The sequence below is a fragment of the Rhea pennata genome, chromosome 28 (genome assembly GCF_028389875.1).
Source record: "Rhea pennata isolate bPtePen1 chromosome 28, bPtePen1.pri, whole genome shotgun sequence".
Classification (NCBI taxonomy): Eukaryota; Metazoa; Chordata; class Aves; order Rheiformes; family Rheidae; genus Rhea; species Rhea pennata.
Window position 1 is genome coordinate 5,007,584 of NC_084690.1, and position 14,608 is coordinate 5,022,191.

At 58.8% G+C, this 14,608-nt stretch overlaps 3 protein-coding genes across 3 annotated transcripts; all 3 read right to left on the reverse strand.

The window, feature by feature from the left end:
- Window positions 1-182: 182 nt before the first annotated feature.
- On the reverse strand, window positions 183-3,501 carry STAR (steroidogenic acute regulatory protein). Its single transcript, XM_062596837.1, has 7 exons — window positions 3,385-3,501; window positions 2,397-2,510; window positions 1,989-2,116; window positions 1,750-1,908; window positions 851-1,035; window positions 515-608; window positions 183-400 (listed from the first exon to the last, which is right to left on the reverse strand). Exons 1-7 carry the CDS (start codon window positions 3,446-3,448, stop codon window positions 296-298), a joined length of 849 nt encoding a protein of 282 aa, XP_062452821.1. The 5' UTR covers window positions 3,449-3,501; the 3' UTR covers window positions 183-295.
- A 1,935-nt stretch (window positions 3,502-5,436) lies between these two features.
- On the reverse strand, window positions 5,437-7,043 carry LOC134151830 (G protein-coupled receptor kinase 5-like). The gene is given in 9 exon segments (XM_062596674.1): window positions 5,437-5,544; window positions 5,642-5,773; window positions 5,835-5,972; window positions 6,043-6,185; window positions 6,423-6,597; window positions 6,656-6,796; window positions 6,893-6,918; window positions 6,921-6,955; window positions 7,006-7,043. Coding segments are annotated over 9 exon segments (936 nt in total).
- Window positions 7,044-9,229: 2,186 nt separating this feature from the next.
- LSM1 (LSM1 homolog, mRNA degradation associated) lies at window positions 9,230-14,444 on the reverse strand. The gene is made up of 4 exons (XM_062596877.1): window positions 14,325-14,444; window positions 13,675-13,743; window positions 11,323-11,438; window positions 9,230-9,768 (listed from the first exon to the last, which is right to left on the reverse strand). Exons 1-4 carry the CDS (start codon window positions 14,368-14,370, stop codon window positions 9,598-9,600), a joined length of 402 nt encoding a protein of 133 aa, XP_062452861.1. The 5' UTR covers window positions 14,371-14,444; the 3' UTR covers window positions 9,230-9,597.
- Window positions 14,445-14,608: the final 164 nt, after the last annotated feature.

A 14,608-nucleotide genomic window follows, 5' to 3' on the forward strand; every position in this document is an offset into this window, starting at 1 on the left:
AAGAGCCTGAATAAATATTAAATACAGTTAAGCAAGTCTGTACAGGAAAATAACTTAGAGCAGCCCTACTTGTGGGGGAGAGAGGAAGGGAATAAAATTTAGGTTAAGTCCTGCGTTTGTGCACTGAGCATGTGCGGGCTCCAGCTACTACCTCAGGTTCCAGCAGGTCCCCCCACCCCACCCCACCCCACCCCACCAGTTACCTAATTAAAGGAGCCCTATTTATACCACTGAAGAAAGCATTAAAACATAGTCCACGCACACACTGGAATGTGCTGCTCAGCATTTGCTGCAGTCAGCAGTTCATGACAGCCTGGGCCAGGCGCTCACGAAGATGATTGGCGAAGTCTACCTGTGTCTGGGAGAGTACCTGGTTGATTATCGTCTTTGGCAGCCACCCCTGGAGAGGAGTAGGTAAGGGTCAGTCAGATGGGACACTTGCAGCAAGTACTTCATTTTTAGTTTGGAAGTAATCTGCAATGAACTATCCAAAATTAAACTATTGGCAACTTACCTTTAGATCAATACTGAGAAGCCACGTTAGCTTAGTTTGTGAAGGATTTCCAGGCAGTGGACGCAGGATCATACAAGTGGGACCGTTCTCAGCTCTACAAAGAGACAGAAGTGCACATGTTGAGAACAGTGTGCAACTTAAAGGTGCGTCACTATACCACTGTTCCCTAGTGGTTTGCCTTCAGGCAAACACAATTCTGATGATTGAAACTTTGACCTTGACTAAGTTGCTTTAAACTAAATTACTAATAAATCAAATTTACATTCTGGCTTTTAGGAAATGAAACATCCTACATGCAAACCCTTCCCTCAAAGTGAGTACAAAAAGGTAACTTACCTTATAAATCCCTCTTGTTCTGGCATAGCTCCATATTTCGTAGCCATCCCAGCCAGGACACAGGTTGAACCACGTCTCTTAGAACACCGGACACTGACAAAGTCCCGTGGTCCAACAATGTTACCCGGGGTAGCAGCTGCTTTCTCATGGGTGATCACTGTGTCTTTTCCAATCTTCTGAAGAATCTGGAAGTTGTAAAGTTACATCAACTTTTGAGCTAGTTATTGTAAAAGTGGCTACAGTTAGCCAAATATAACAGCTCCCATTTTGATTACCGCATGTCCTAGCAGACATTGCAGTACATGCTCTTACTGTAATAACTGGCAATGCAATTTTCTTTACCTAAGCAATGTCTGTTTCACCCCAGGATATCTATCTCTGGTTTTTAATATCTGAAGAAAGAATATATTTCTCTTAATGCTTCCCTTGTTTCAGGAACAAGCTGTGGAATAGCCAGATGCTCCTCCCTGCATGTTAGGATACTGTGCTATTTCTTTTTTAAATAATTGTACAAACAAACATGACTGTTACTTTGCAGTGAAATACATGTCCATTTCCTACAGAAAAAGTAACTCACAGTCCTCCAGCTGCTAAAGACATTCACCTCTGTGATTACTGCAAAATGAGCTTTTTTTTTTTTTTTTTTTTTTTTTTTTTTTTTTTTTTTTTTTTTTAAATCATAGCTATTTTTTATGCTGACACCAAAGGCTGCCTCACCCATTTCTAAAGGAATGGAATGGATGGAGAAACACACCCTGTACCCCTGCTGTGACTGGCAAAGTCATCCTTTGGCCCACAGTAAAGCCACATAGAGCAATGTATGCATTGAATCTGTGGCTGGTCTGGTCAAAAAGGTGTTCAACACCCCGTGAGAACGCGCAGGCATGCATATCTCTCACCTTGACTTCTTTGACACTGGGGTTCCAGTCTCCCATCTGCTCCATCCTGTCCACCAGCTCACTGTATACTGCATCCAGGGGCTGGTCCACCACCACCTCGAGGCGAAACACCTTCCCCACATCTGGGAGCACCTTGCTCAGCACTTTGTCTCCGTTATCCTAGAGAAGGGGAAGGCAGAATTAGTATCGCAGTTGTTTACAGGAAGACAACTTCAGTCTGCTGCAAGTAGAGAACCTACCACCACTGTCTCAGTCTTCCACCCATCCTGGTCTCCAAGGATGCTGAGCGATTTCTGAAGGGCTTCTTCTCCTTGCTTGATATAAGACATTTCCATCTCGCTGAAGGGCTTCTCCTCCAGCCTGGAGCCTGAAAGGGTTTGGACAAAAGGGAGAGAGAGTTTGAGAACACCGAATAATTGACTGTCTCATCATAATACCAGACAAGCCTTAATCACACCGCACTTTGCAGTGCGCAGGGGTCTCTGGAAGTAAGGTCAATTCTCATTGCTTGCCTGCATTTCCCATTTTTTAGCAAAATCATGGGCTGCGCATGAGCAGGTCTTTGTCTAACCCGTCTCCTGAGCACTGATCCGTAGCAGCTGCCACGCGATAAACAGGGGCAGGATCCCGGTCCCTTCGCCACTTACTGAGCAGGGAGCTTCTCCTGCGAACTTGGTTAATCCACGTGCTGGGACCCGTGCTGCGGCAGGCTAGCTTGCTCAGTTCCTGGCTGATGGCAACAGCAGCTTGTCTCCTCAGACCTGCAAGCAGAGAGCGCGTCGGTGAACGGAACCGAGCACCACACAGCAGAGGATTTGTCATGCTTTGTGGGGTTTTTCTAACACGTGAATTTAAAAATCCTAGCTTGCCTCCTTTTACCTGCTACTATTGCTGAAGTCCCTGCACACAAGTACACAAAGTTTATCGTCTTTAAATTACTATAGAACAGAAGCAGTTCCGTAAAACTCATGTTTTAGTCCAAGCCCAAGCTATGGCGTGCACAGGGACCAGAAGACGTTCCTACAAATGCCAAGGAGCATCATCCTCTGTCTCCGCACAAGGCACGAGAAGGTGCTCAGGAAGGGCCATAGGAAATGGAATACAATAATGCAAAATCCTGACAGCCAAGGAGGATATTATTCAAGGCTGCTCCTCCCTGGGCTCCAAACAGGAAGCGTAGAGCAGCCTGGCAGAGCGAGGCGCCTCTGCAGCACCGACGAAGATGCTGCCCTGTAGCTCTCCCAAAGGACAGAGGCATGCTCTGCACTCAGCAACACCAAAAAACCTTCTCCTTTGACCCCAGAAATTTGTCTGGCAGCAAAAAGGGCTCACGGAGCCTTTAACAGACCAAAGCCAGGGAGGAAGATAGCATCGGTCCTGGAGAGCGTGCCCAGAGACCACAGCCACCTCCGCCAGCGCAGCCCCGCGGCGGACACCCCGCTGCACGGGGACACCCCGCTGCACGGCGGACACCCCGCTGCACGGGGACACCCCGCTGCACGGGGACACCCCGCTGCGCGGCGGACACCCCGCTGCGCGCTCGCCCCTCGCAGGCAGCCTGCGGGGCCGAGCTGAGCCGAGCCGTGCTCCTCCAGCCCGGCTCGGCCCGGCCCCGGCGAGCGCCCGCGGCCTCACCGGTCATGTTGCGCAGGTGCCGGTAAGAGATGGCAGCGCACAGCTTGAACGTGGCGGGCAGCATGTTCCTCCTGCTCCAGCAGCAGCTCCGGAGGGCGGCCGGGTGCCTCTGCGCCACGCGCTCCTCTGCCGCGGCCCTCCGGGCGCTCGGCCTTAAATCCGCCCGCTGAAGGATGCCGGCTCGTCAGCGCCGAGATAAGAGCCGTCACTCACGGCGGGCCGGTGCGGGGCCAAGGCCAGACCCAGCTCCGCACGCGTGTGGCGGGGTGCGGGTCACCGCCGGCGATGCCCGGCGAGCGGCTCGGGCCCCCGCGCCCGGCGGGGAGCAGCCCCCGGGGCAGAACGAGGGCGGGAGAGGGAGCCGCGGGGAAGCCCCCGCGTCCCCCGCGGGGCTCGGGTTATCTCGCGGCGGGCGGCGACGGAGCGGCGATAACGCTCAAGGATGAAACGACATTTCTCGGATGAGTTACGGCCCGGGAGACAAACGCTCCCGCGATCCCGTGAATCGCCAGCTGCTTCCTTTGACGTCAACCCTTGCACCCTCCCGCGGGCGCTGACCTTCCTCCCCGCTGTTGCAACAGCCTGGCCGAGGGGGAGGTCAGCGCGCCGGCCCCCCCGGGGCGACCGCCTCCGAGTGCTGCCTTCGGCCTCACCTGCGGCTCCCGCTGCGCCCGGCCGGTCTGGCTCCTCTCCGGCGCGGGGCAGGCGCTGCCGCGTGCACGGCCTCCGCGCAAGGACGCGGGGGGCTCCCGAGGGGAACCGAGCCCCCGGGCGCAGGCGGCTCCCGCGGCCGGAGAGCGGCAAGGGGCTGGGGCGGGGGGGCCGTGCCCCGCTCCGCGGGGATGCTCACCGCCTCGCGTCTGCACCGCGGCGATGTCCCGGGGGCGTCCCGTCCGTCCATCTGCCGGTCCGTCCGTCCATGCACCCGCAGCGCTGCGAGGAGGAGACCGCCGGGAAGGGGCCGCGGCGGCTCCGCGCGGAGCCGGGAAGCCGGCGGCCGGGGCGACGCGGCGCAACGGGCAGAGCGGCCGGGCACCCGCGCCGGCACCCGACCGCGACGCGTCCCCGCAGCCCCCTGAGGTGCCGCCGGGCAGAGTCACCGCGCGGCTCGCTTTGCGGCTTTTAGCTTAAAAACGGACATCCAGGCACTCCACGTACAAATATTCACAGCTGTTTACAAATGCACAAAACCAAATCGAATGTAAACCAAATGCACTGGAACCGGGAGATTTACAGTACTCAAAAAAAAGCAACAAAACCCAAAATACCCCCAAGCACATTTACACAGAGGAGAATACGAAAAATAGAAGGTGTCTGTGCGAGGGGCCTTGGCGGCACCACGTGCGCTCTGCCCCTCGCACACCCAGCCCCGCGTGCTTGCTGTCTCCCTTGCACACCCATAAATGCTGTGCTCCACCACCAGCTCTACGTGCACTGGCAGCTACATGTGCTGTCTGCCCTTCGCACACCCATGCGTGCTGTCCCTTGCACACCCACGCATGCTGCTCCTTGCACACCCAGCCCCATGTGCAGTTTGCCCCTCGCACACCCAGCCCCACGTGCTCTCTGCCCTCGCACGCAGCCTGCTGCCCCGTGCAGCCCTCGCGGGCCGCTCTGCACGCCCCAGCCGGCCGGTGGGGCCCACATCGCCGTCCCGCTCGCCCACACCAACATCCCCACTGGCGTTCGAGGTCTGCCGAGCCGGCAGTGCTGCTGCCCCACGGCTCCAAGGCTGCCCGCGTTGCTATTTGGAGACCGCAGATAAAAAGATAGCCCCCAAATCTGGGACCGCAGAGGTCGCGATAAGATAACGCCAGCGTTTCCCGGGCTCGCATGCAACAGTAGTTATTGCCACCCGGTCCCCTTCCGCCAGGGAGCGGCAAGGGGGGACGGGTCTGCGCTGGGGTCCGAGCCAGCGAGCGCACGGAGCCTGCCCCGACCCGAGCCCCCTCCTCGCCTCCGCGCGTCCCTGCCTCGTCCCTGCCGAGACCAGCCTGGGAGGGCGAGGAGGGGGCTCGGTGCCGCGCTGCCCCCGGGGCGGCGCGACGGGCGTCAGGACGGTGCTGGTGCCGTGGCCCGGGCCGGGCAGGCGGCACCGGCCACGGCAGCGTGCGAGTTCGGGGCGGCCGGCGGCGGGGTGCTGATGGTGTAGTCGGCTGGCTGCAGGGCACAGACAGACAGACAGACGGGACGGGCGGGCGATCTGCCAGCTCGGCGGGGCGGCGAGGGGCGAAGGCGGGCAGCCCCCGTCCCTTACGCGGCGTCGGAAGAGCCTCTGCAGAAGGCTGCGCTGGGGGGGTTCGGGCAGCTGCTGCCAGTCCAGGTCCGGGGAGCGGGTCCCGCCGGGTCCGAACGTGTTGAGGTCCTTGAAGCACTCCGTCTCGGTCACCTGCGGGGAGAGGGGGCCAGGCTGAGCCCCTCCGAGCGGCCCCCGCGCGCCCTCCCCTCACCTCGCTCTGCCAGGGGACGGCGACGCTGCCCACGGCGAACTCGGCGTAGAAGTCGCTGTCGGTTCGGTCCAGGTTGACGCCTTTCACCGCGGAGAACTGCTCGATGTCCAGCACGTCCCCGCAGTACGCGGCCCGGGGCTGGGGGAGCCCGCGGAGCCGTCAGCCGGGGACCAGCGGCGTCCGCCGCGCCCCCCGCCCCGCGCCCCACGTCCCGCATGCACCGCGGCTCCGTGATCCCGGCCTCCGGGCGCTCGAAGCCGACGGTCCCGAAGAAGGGGTGTCGCTTCGCCCCGGCCGCCCCGCAGCCCAGCCGCCGCCTGGGGTCCTTCGCCAGGAGCTGGGGAGGGGGCGCTTGGTCCCGGGGGGGGGTGTGGGGGGGCTGGAGGGCCCCCGCCCCAGGGAAGGGGCATCCCGCGCTCCCCGGGATGCGGCCAGCCGCCCAGCGCCTCCCCCGCTCGCTCCGCCGCGCAGCGGCCCAGCCCCGGCAAAGCCCCGCTTCTCACCGTCGCCGTCCAGCAGGACGTCCCCCGGCTCCAGGTCCCTGCGGGGAGAGACGGGCGCCCGGCTCCGCGCCGCCCCGGCCCGTACGCGATGCCCTCGCGGCGCAGGTGCTGCAGATCGCCGCCGCGCAGAAGACCACGCGCTCCTCCTCGAAGCCGGGGCTGCCCACGCTGTAGATGTGGAACTTCAGGTCCCCGCCGTTCACGACGCTCAGCACCAGGCAGAGCGCGTCCTTCGTCTCGTAGGCGTTCGCCAGGCTCGCCTGCGCCGGCCCCGCGGACCGGCTCCTTCGGCGCCCCGCCGCCGAGCGCGGCGCTCACCACGAACCGCCCGCTGACCTTCTCCAGGATCTGCTTCTCGCTCAGCGCCACGGCCTCCCCTTTCCGCTTCTTGATCCGCCTCTTCTCCAGCTTCTTGCAGGCGTGCATCCTCCCCGTGGTCCGCACCCGGCAGGCGCGCACCTGGGGCGCCGCGGCGAGCGGGCAGCGGGACCGGCACCGCGGCGGCACGGCCCCCACCAGCCCTCCGCAGGGCAGGGACCCCCCGCACCGCCCTACCTCTCCGAAGCCCCCTTTGCCCAGATCCTGTACTGCCGAAACGCGTCCTTCGAGACCGGCTGCCTGCGTGCAGGCCCGCGGGGACGTCAGCCCCGGCGCCGCGCCGCGCTCACCTTTCCAGGTACTTCCACTTCCACCGAGCCCCCCGCATCACCCACCTGCAGACTGGGGGCCCCCGAGCCCCCCACAGCCCCACCGAGCCCCCCGCGCCACCCACCTGCAGACTGAGGGCCCCCGAGCCCCCCACAGCCCCACCGAGCCCCCCGCGCCACCCACCTGCAGACTGGGCCCCCCGAGCCCCCCACAGCCCCACCGAGCTCCCCGCGCCACCCACCTGCAGACTGAGGGCCCCCGAGCCCCCCACAGCCCCACCGAGCCCCCCGCACCACCCACCTGCAGACTGAGGGCCCCCGAGCCCCCCACAGCCCCACCGAGCCCCCCGCACCACCCACCTGCAGACTGGGCCCCCCGAGCCCCCCGTGGGCACTCCCAGGGCCCCACCGAGCTCCCCACACCACCCACCTGCAGACTGGGGCCCCCCGAGCCCCCCACAGCCCCACCGAGCCCCCCGCACCACCCACCCACAGACTGGGGCCCCTCGAGCCCCCCACAGCCCCACCGAGCCCCCCGTGCCACCCACCCGCAGACTGGGGCCCCACGAGCCCCCCGCGGGTGCTCCGGGGGCCCCGCCGAGCCCCATCAAGACGCCGGGGCTCCACTGACCTGCCCGTTCCAGATGTCCCACGCTGGGGGGGCTCTGCTCATCCTCCTCCGATATTCCAGACGCTCCAGGTATTTCAAGGGGGGGGGCTCCGCTCAGCCCCCCCCCCATACTCCGGGTGGGTGGCTCCGCTCAGCCCCCCGGTTGCCCCCAGCCCTGGTGGGACACCCCTGCACAGGCTCCCCCAGCCCGCGAGGAGGAACCCGCCAGCAGCGCCGGGCCGGGGGGCTGGGAAGGACATGGAGCTGCTCAGGGCTTTTAGCACATCAGGGAGAGCAACAAAACCGAAACGCCGCATCTACTTGTTCGTGCCTTTCGTATGACCAAACTCTCAAGCGTCCCATTTAGACCTATAAAGCACTGCCCAGAGGCAGACCATAGCAGCAGAGCGGGTGCCAGCAGCTATGCTCTCTAAATTCGACAGAAACATACCGATGGACATAGGAAAAAATGATACTTCTGGACTGCCCTATCCAACCCTGGGAGAAGGGGACAGTCTCAACTGCTCTCACACTTCCAGGCCAAGCTTAACACAAGAGCAGGAAGGTAATCGCTGTGTTTATGTCAGCTGTTTGCTTTTCAGGAGGGCTACAATGAGACCTGTTTATACTAAACATTTACACTATGAGTAAAGCAGATCTCACCACGCTTTCCCACCGATCTGGAAGAAATTAGCTGTTTCGGAAGTGAAAACCTGCTCTTGGAGGCAACCTTTGCAATGTGTATCCTCACAACTTCCCTTTTGCTGGAGCCCGGCACTTGCAAGAGGCCTGCACAAGTACTCCCCTGAAAGGGAAGAGTATTTCAGCCTCTCAGAGAAAGTCTGCCCTATTCGCAGAGTAGATCATCTTCCCTTTTGCCTTTAAAGAGTTTGGAGCAAGAGGCCTTAATGCACAAGGCTGCCACAGCATGGCAGCTGCCCAAAAACAACCTCTGCTTTTGCTGTTTACTACCATCTGGTGCAGAAAGGCAGCCGTCTTAGATTTTAGCACTTCAGCGATGATGTAAGACACCTAAGAGCATCAGAACAAACTCAACATCAAGAATATCTCCTACCTTCTAGAGCCCATGCCACCATCATCAACCCACAAAGTTTAAGAAATGCTGCTGGAGGAAGCAGGGCTGGTCCTGCTGCGAGGGGAAGAGCACGAGGTGGGCTGTGCCAAGCTCAGGTGAGACAAGTCTGACAATTAGTAGTGAGTCATTAGTGGCTCAGCTGCAGAGGCCTGCTCAGATGTGAGCAGGAATCAGCATCCACAACCTGCAGAGCAGACAAAGAGCCTAGAAACATTCCCACTCTTGCAGGAGGTACCTGCACTGTGCAGGTACCACACTATGGTGCAAGCAGATTCTGCTCATCTCTCCAGGCAGAGGGATGTCACCACAGCAAGACCTAAGCTTCTACTAGCACTGAGCACACCCCACAGCCGAACCTGAGAGTCCCACTGTCTCTTGCCATCCTGGGCACCCCCAGGATCACAGCATCTCTGGCAGGGAGGATGGTGGACATAACTCTCCACTCAAGACTAATAGAAGGTTGGTTGTCCCATGAACCAGCATCCAGAACCCAGATAGACAAGAATGCAGCAAAACCCAAACACAGGCAAAACCATCACTGAGATTGAGGATTTATTTACATGTCAAGGAACACTCTTGCTCAGAGTCACATACGGAGGGAGAGGGGAAAAAAAAAAAAAAAAAAAAAAAAAAAAAAAAAAAAACAATCAAGTGATTTGCCTCCTGAACAACATAAACTCTTACTCACACCAGAGCATTTGTTTACCTTCAAGGATAATTGAACACCTTCACTCCTCCTTAACAATTTTTGTGAGAAACTAAAGGCATGATTTTAACAGTTATCTGTAGCATGAAAAACAACCTTAAAATAAAAAACAACCTTTGCACAGAGATCTGTCAACACATGGTCAAATCACAAAGCACTCCTTGCTCCACCTCAAAGGAAACTGTCCAAGGGGCAGAACAGCTAATATTCGTCCAAGGTGTCTGCCCGCGGGACTGAAAGACCCCGCTCCTTTAGTGCCTGCACTTTCAGCTTCTCTGACTCCTGCTTGGCCTGCTGTTCCACACGCTGCTCCTCCAGGATCTCCTCTATCGAGACCTGCTGTAGAGGCGTGTCGCTTTCTTTTTCCAGGTCCTGCAAGAGAAACAGGCCGTTTAGCATCGCAAAACAGATGCAACATCCAAGACCCAAAGTTCTGCTCGTGAGGCTTTCCTAAAACTGCTCAGCTTGCACACAACGCTCAGGCCCAGGCCAGTTTCATCTTTGTGGTGCACATCTTGCTAACGTAACACTTGCCAGAGGCAGAAAGAGTCAGAAGGGGCTGGAAGCCAGCTGAGTAGACCTGGACTGCAAAGGTCCAGGGAAGAGATCTGCACCTGCATCTCCACAGGGCCACTAGCATACCAATCCTACGTACTTGGACTTCTGTGACATCCAACTGGCTTCCTACACACAACTAGTAAGGTTCTGTGCTCCCAGGAAGAACTTGCATTGCTGCACCAAAGACGATTCGCTTGATCTCTCTTGCCAAAGTCATCGGAGTAGGACAATTCCTGATGTGAGGAGCCGAGCCATGGCAGGGTCTGTCTCTCAAACCTTGTGCTCAATGGCTCTAAGACAGCTCAGGATAATCTCAGTGGTTCATCTTAGCCTGGGGCTCAGATCTTTTAAACACTTGGGCTCTCAATGGGTCAGATCTGCCTGTGCAGGGCAAAGTCTCCTTCGCACTCTATGTGGGCCCCTAATAGAGCCAGACTGCAGTGGGGTCTGGGCATCTTTTGCCATCTTTTGTCTTCTTGGAGTCTGGTCAAGAGTCAGATGCAATGCAACAGAAGGGTGCTGCAGGCACCACGAAGTGGGGGGATGTGGGCAGGAAACCACACTGAGAAAAGGGCCCTAGAAACACTGATTGCACACAACTGGAGGAAAAACTGAAAGTGGATATGCAAGAGAGAGGAGGATTCCTGGGGAACAGCCAAGTGGAGCATAACCCAGTTAGATGGCACTTGACTCCTCCTGAATACATGTCAAACAGCATCCTTTAGCACACAGCAGCAGGAAGGAGACCCTTCCACTAAACCACTAACAACACCCACAAGCAATGCCACATGCAGGCCAGGGCTTTTCTAGGTCTCCTGCAGGGACTCACTCACCAGTTCGTATTTTGCTCCGAGTGTCCTCTTTACCCCCAAATTGTCCAAGAAAACCCACAGCTGGAGGGACAGATGTCTCTGCTGCAGCCTTTCCCCCCTGATTCCCATACACTCAGCTATGCTAGGACATTTTTGGTAGCATATGGCCAGAATGAGCCCCCAAACTGCCTGCTAGGACTAAATGAGACCTTCTCTACTGCAGAGACACTCCCCTGCTCAAACACTTCAGCCTCTCTCAAATACCTCAGGGCACATTCCAAGAGGTGGCATTGAGCATTACGTAACTCTCCCTGCAAGGCCTTCTCCAGCGGGAGGGCAACAATATTTTACAGCAGACACTCGCTCAGCCACAGGCAATACAGAAAAAAAATCACACGTTGTCTGTGGCTGGAGAGATCCTGCTCTGTTGGCAGTGCTGCTCAGAATAACTGCAGCTACAGATATCACCAGCTACTTAATCCTGGACCACAACTGAGCCATTGCTCCAGGCCAGCAGTAACGAGAGAGAGCCAGGCAGAAAGAGCCGCTTACTTACTATTTCCCCCAGCAGAACAACGTTCTCGCCTCTCACAACAAAGATGCCTCGAGGGATGTCCCCATACTTCTTGCCCACGTGAATGCGCTCCACAGTCTGGTGCAACACCAAGTTTGCTGCAGCAATCAAGAGAAGGAGAAAACATTCATCTTTCACTTTGTTTTCTAACTAAAGAGAACATCTCATCTGAGCCAGGCAATAAACTCACAGCTGAGATGGCATGGCCGACAAACACCTCTACTGCTTCCTGGCACATCCTTTGAACCAGACCATGAAAAGAACCAAGATGCAGATGCAGACGCTGTACTTCAGCTTTAGCAATCAACACAGCCACCTCCAGGTAGCAACTGGAATGCTGGTTCCTTGAGTGCAGCATGGGCAGAACTGTCTCTTACAGTCTGCGCACACAGGACAGAGATGGGACAAGCAAGCTCAGAACAGGGAGAGGCAACAGCAATGTCAGAAACAGAACCAGGAAACTCAAACTGTAGATAGGGCTGCCATTCACACAAACGTTGTGTGTTGACAGAAAGAGAGTCGTGGCCAAGGGGGAGATGATGTTATCTTTGGTGCCGTAGGTTCAGGGGCAAGGATCAAGATGTTTTGTCATAAGCACAAATATCCCAGGCTGTTGAGAGATACTTCTCAAATGCTGACTTCACCAGAAGAGAAAGCAGGCCATCACATTAACACTTGACACAACCAGGAAGAAGGGAGGGGAGGGGAAAAGCCACACAGCTTTTACAAGAAGTTCAGTAAACCACCAAATCACATCATCTGATGTATATGTTTAAACCGCAGTGATTGACAGAGAACGGATACTTCTCCAATTAGCAACCAAGGTTAGATGCATTATCTATAAACCCAGAGAGCTAATAAACTTGTTTTTTTTGCAATAAGTTGCCTTCTCTGGAAGAAAACCTGCAACTACCCTCCACATAAACAAAAAGGAACACATGCTCAGAAAGCATGTTTACAATGCCAACTCACGTACAAGAGAAACACCTACGTGTATTTTAAAAACACAACACAAACACGCTTTCAAACTTCACTTTCAAACTGTATCACTCTATGCACAATGAGCACTTTTTTTTTTAAGAACTTAGATTGTTTCTAGTCAAGGAAACAGGTAATTCTGCTCACAACTGGCACACGCAAGGAGCATCATCTGGCTGACCCAAACACAACCCACACTGCAACCAGGCACCATGCACAGATTTTGTTTCTATTTAAGCGAACATGAGGAGCAGATCCTGAGCGCACAAATAACATGGCACCAGATCAAGCCAAGTCCCCTCGAAACTCTTCACCACTCCCTTGTTTCAGCCGAACTCACACGCGTGCCACTCCCTTGATGGCCTTTCAGGTCTCACCTAGCGCCACGCAGCCCGATTCAGAGGCCTCCACTTTGATGATCCTCAGGTAGGTGCCTCATCCCTCCAGTGCCCTTTCTGCTGAGGGCAAGGGGGAGAAAAAGAGAAAAAGTGCCAGATTTGGAGGAGAAAAAGCATTCCCACAAAGCCACAAATGTGCAAAAACCACCCCTCTCAGGAAGAGCTGGTGCAAACGTTTCCGCTTGGAGACCAGTCCCTTAAACGCTGCAAGAGGATGAGCCCAAACAGCTACTGCCGCACAGCCGCAGGGCTGGAGACAGCAGCAGAACTTCACTCAGGCCAGAGCTAAAAAAGAAAAAACGCTTCTTGGGTTTTCAAACAGCAAACAACCATATTTTCGCTTTGCTGACATTACACCACGCAGGACGGCAGACGTGCGGAGTCTCCACCTGCAGCGGCCCTGGCAGAGAGGAGCAGCGCAGCTGAACTTCTGCTCCGCGCACAGCCCCAGCTCTGGCGTCTCCGCAGGCCGACGCGTCGGCGGAAGGCACGGCTGCCTTCGGAGCGGAGCGCCGCGCCGCCCCGCCGCGCGCCCGGCTCCTGCTCGCCGCCCGGACCGCCACCGACGCCAGAGCTGCAACAGCAGCGCAAACTGCGTCGGGGGCTCCCGAGTCGCCGGTAAAGACACCCAGGTCCGGAGCGCAGCACAGGCGGACACGCTGCAAGCAAGACGACTTGCGAGCACGGAGGACCACGTTAATATCCCCCGCACACACACACACACACACGTTTCCTCTCTGCGCTCCTGAACAGCAGCTTTAAAGCCCTTTCCAGAAACCTGCCCAAGAGCTGGGAAACCTCCCCGGCTCGGGGAGCGCTCCGGCCGTGGGGTGGGGCGCGAGGCGCCGGCCCCTCTCCGCGCCCCTCCCGGCTCGCAGCAGCTCCGTCGCGGGCCCCGAGCGCCGCGCCGGCCCAGCGAGCCCCCGGCCCGCGGCGGAGCTCCCCGGCCGCCACGTACCGAACTGGTCGATGCTGCGCAGGTACCCGATGAGCGTCCGGCCGTCGCGGAGCAGGACCAGGTGCTTCTCTGCAAGAGCCCAGGGACGGGGTCAGCGGCGCCCGCGCGGAAAACGCGGCAAAACCAACAACGGCGCCGCCCAGCCCGAGTGGGAGAAGCGAGTGGGGGGAGCCCGGGGGCCGCAGGTGACCCACAGCGGGGCGGGGAGCGGCCGGAGCCCACCGGGGAAAGGAGGCTGGACCCGCCCACGCGGGGCCGGGGCCCACGGGGAGGGGGAGGTTTAAGCAACCCACGCGGGACCGAGGCCCACGGGGCGATAGGTGGAGGTTTAAGCAACCCACGCGGAGTCGGGGCCCACGGGGAGAGAGGAGGGGGTTTAAGCAACCCACGCGGGGCCGGAGCCCACGGGGAGAGAGGAGGGGCTCGACCTGCCCACGCGGGGCCGGGGCCCACGGGGAGAGAGGAGGAGGTTTAAGTAACCCACGCGGGGCCGGGGCCCACGGGGCGAGAGGAGGGGCTCGACCCGCCCACGCGGGGCCGAGGCCCACGGGGAGGCTCTCAGCCGGCCCGGGGAAGGGGCCGCTGGGCCCGCGCGGCCCAGGCAGGCGGCGCCCGCGGGGCGGCCCCGCCCGCCCGGCCCCGCCACGCACTGTCGATGTCCTGGATGAGGCTGGCCGTGCCCGGCATGTAGTTCATGGTGCCGCCGGTGCCGCCGCGCCGAGCGGAAGCGCCGCCATGCGCCGCCGGAACCGCCCCTCGCGGCCACGCCCCTGGGCGGGGCCACGGCGCGGCCACGCCCCAGCCCGCCGCCGGCTGCGCGCCCCGCGGCGCGGGGCCGCTCCTGCCCCTTTAAGCGGCGCCGGGGGCGGCACGCCGGGGCCGCAGCCCATTGGCTGCGCGGGGCGACGCCGCGCAGGATATCCGCGGGCGCCCG

Coding starts and splice junctions, on each gene's coding strand:
- LSM1 (XM_062596877.1), bottom strand. CDS start 14,370: ATGAACTACATGCCGGGCACGGCCAGCCTCATCCAGGACATCGACA. Junction 11,439..13,674: donor GCGCAGCATCGACCAGTTCG/GTACGTGGCGGC, acceptor TGATTGCTGCAG/CAAACTTGGTGTTGCACCAG. Junction 9,769..11,322: donor TTGTTCTGCTGGGGGAAATA/GTAAGTAAGCGG, acceptor TTTCTCTTGCAG/GACCTGGAAAAAGAAAGCGA.
- STAR (XM_062596837.1), bottom strand. CDS start 3,448: ATGCTGCCCGCCACGTTCAAGCTGTGCGCTGCCATCTCTTACCGGCAC. Junction 2,117..2,396: donor CAGGAGAAGCTCCCTGCTCA/GTAAGTGGCGAA, acceptor AAACCCTTTCAG/GCTCCAGGCTGGAGGAGAAG. Junction 1,036..1,749: donor CCAGTGTCAAAGAAGTCAAG/GTGAGAGATATG, acceptor TACAACTTCCAG/ATTCTTCAGAAGATTGGAAA.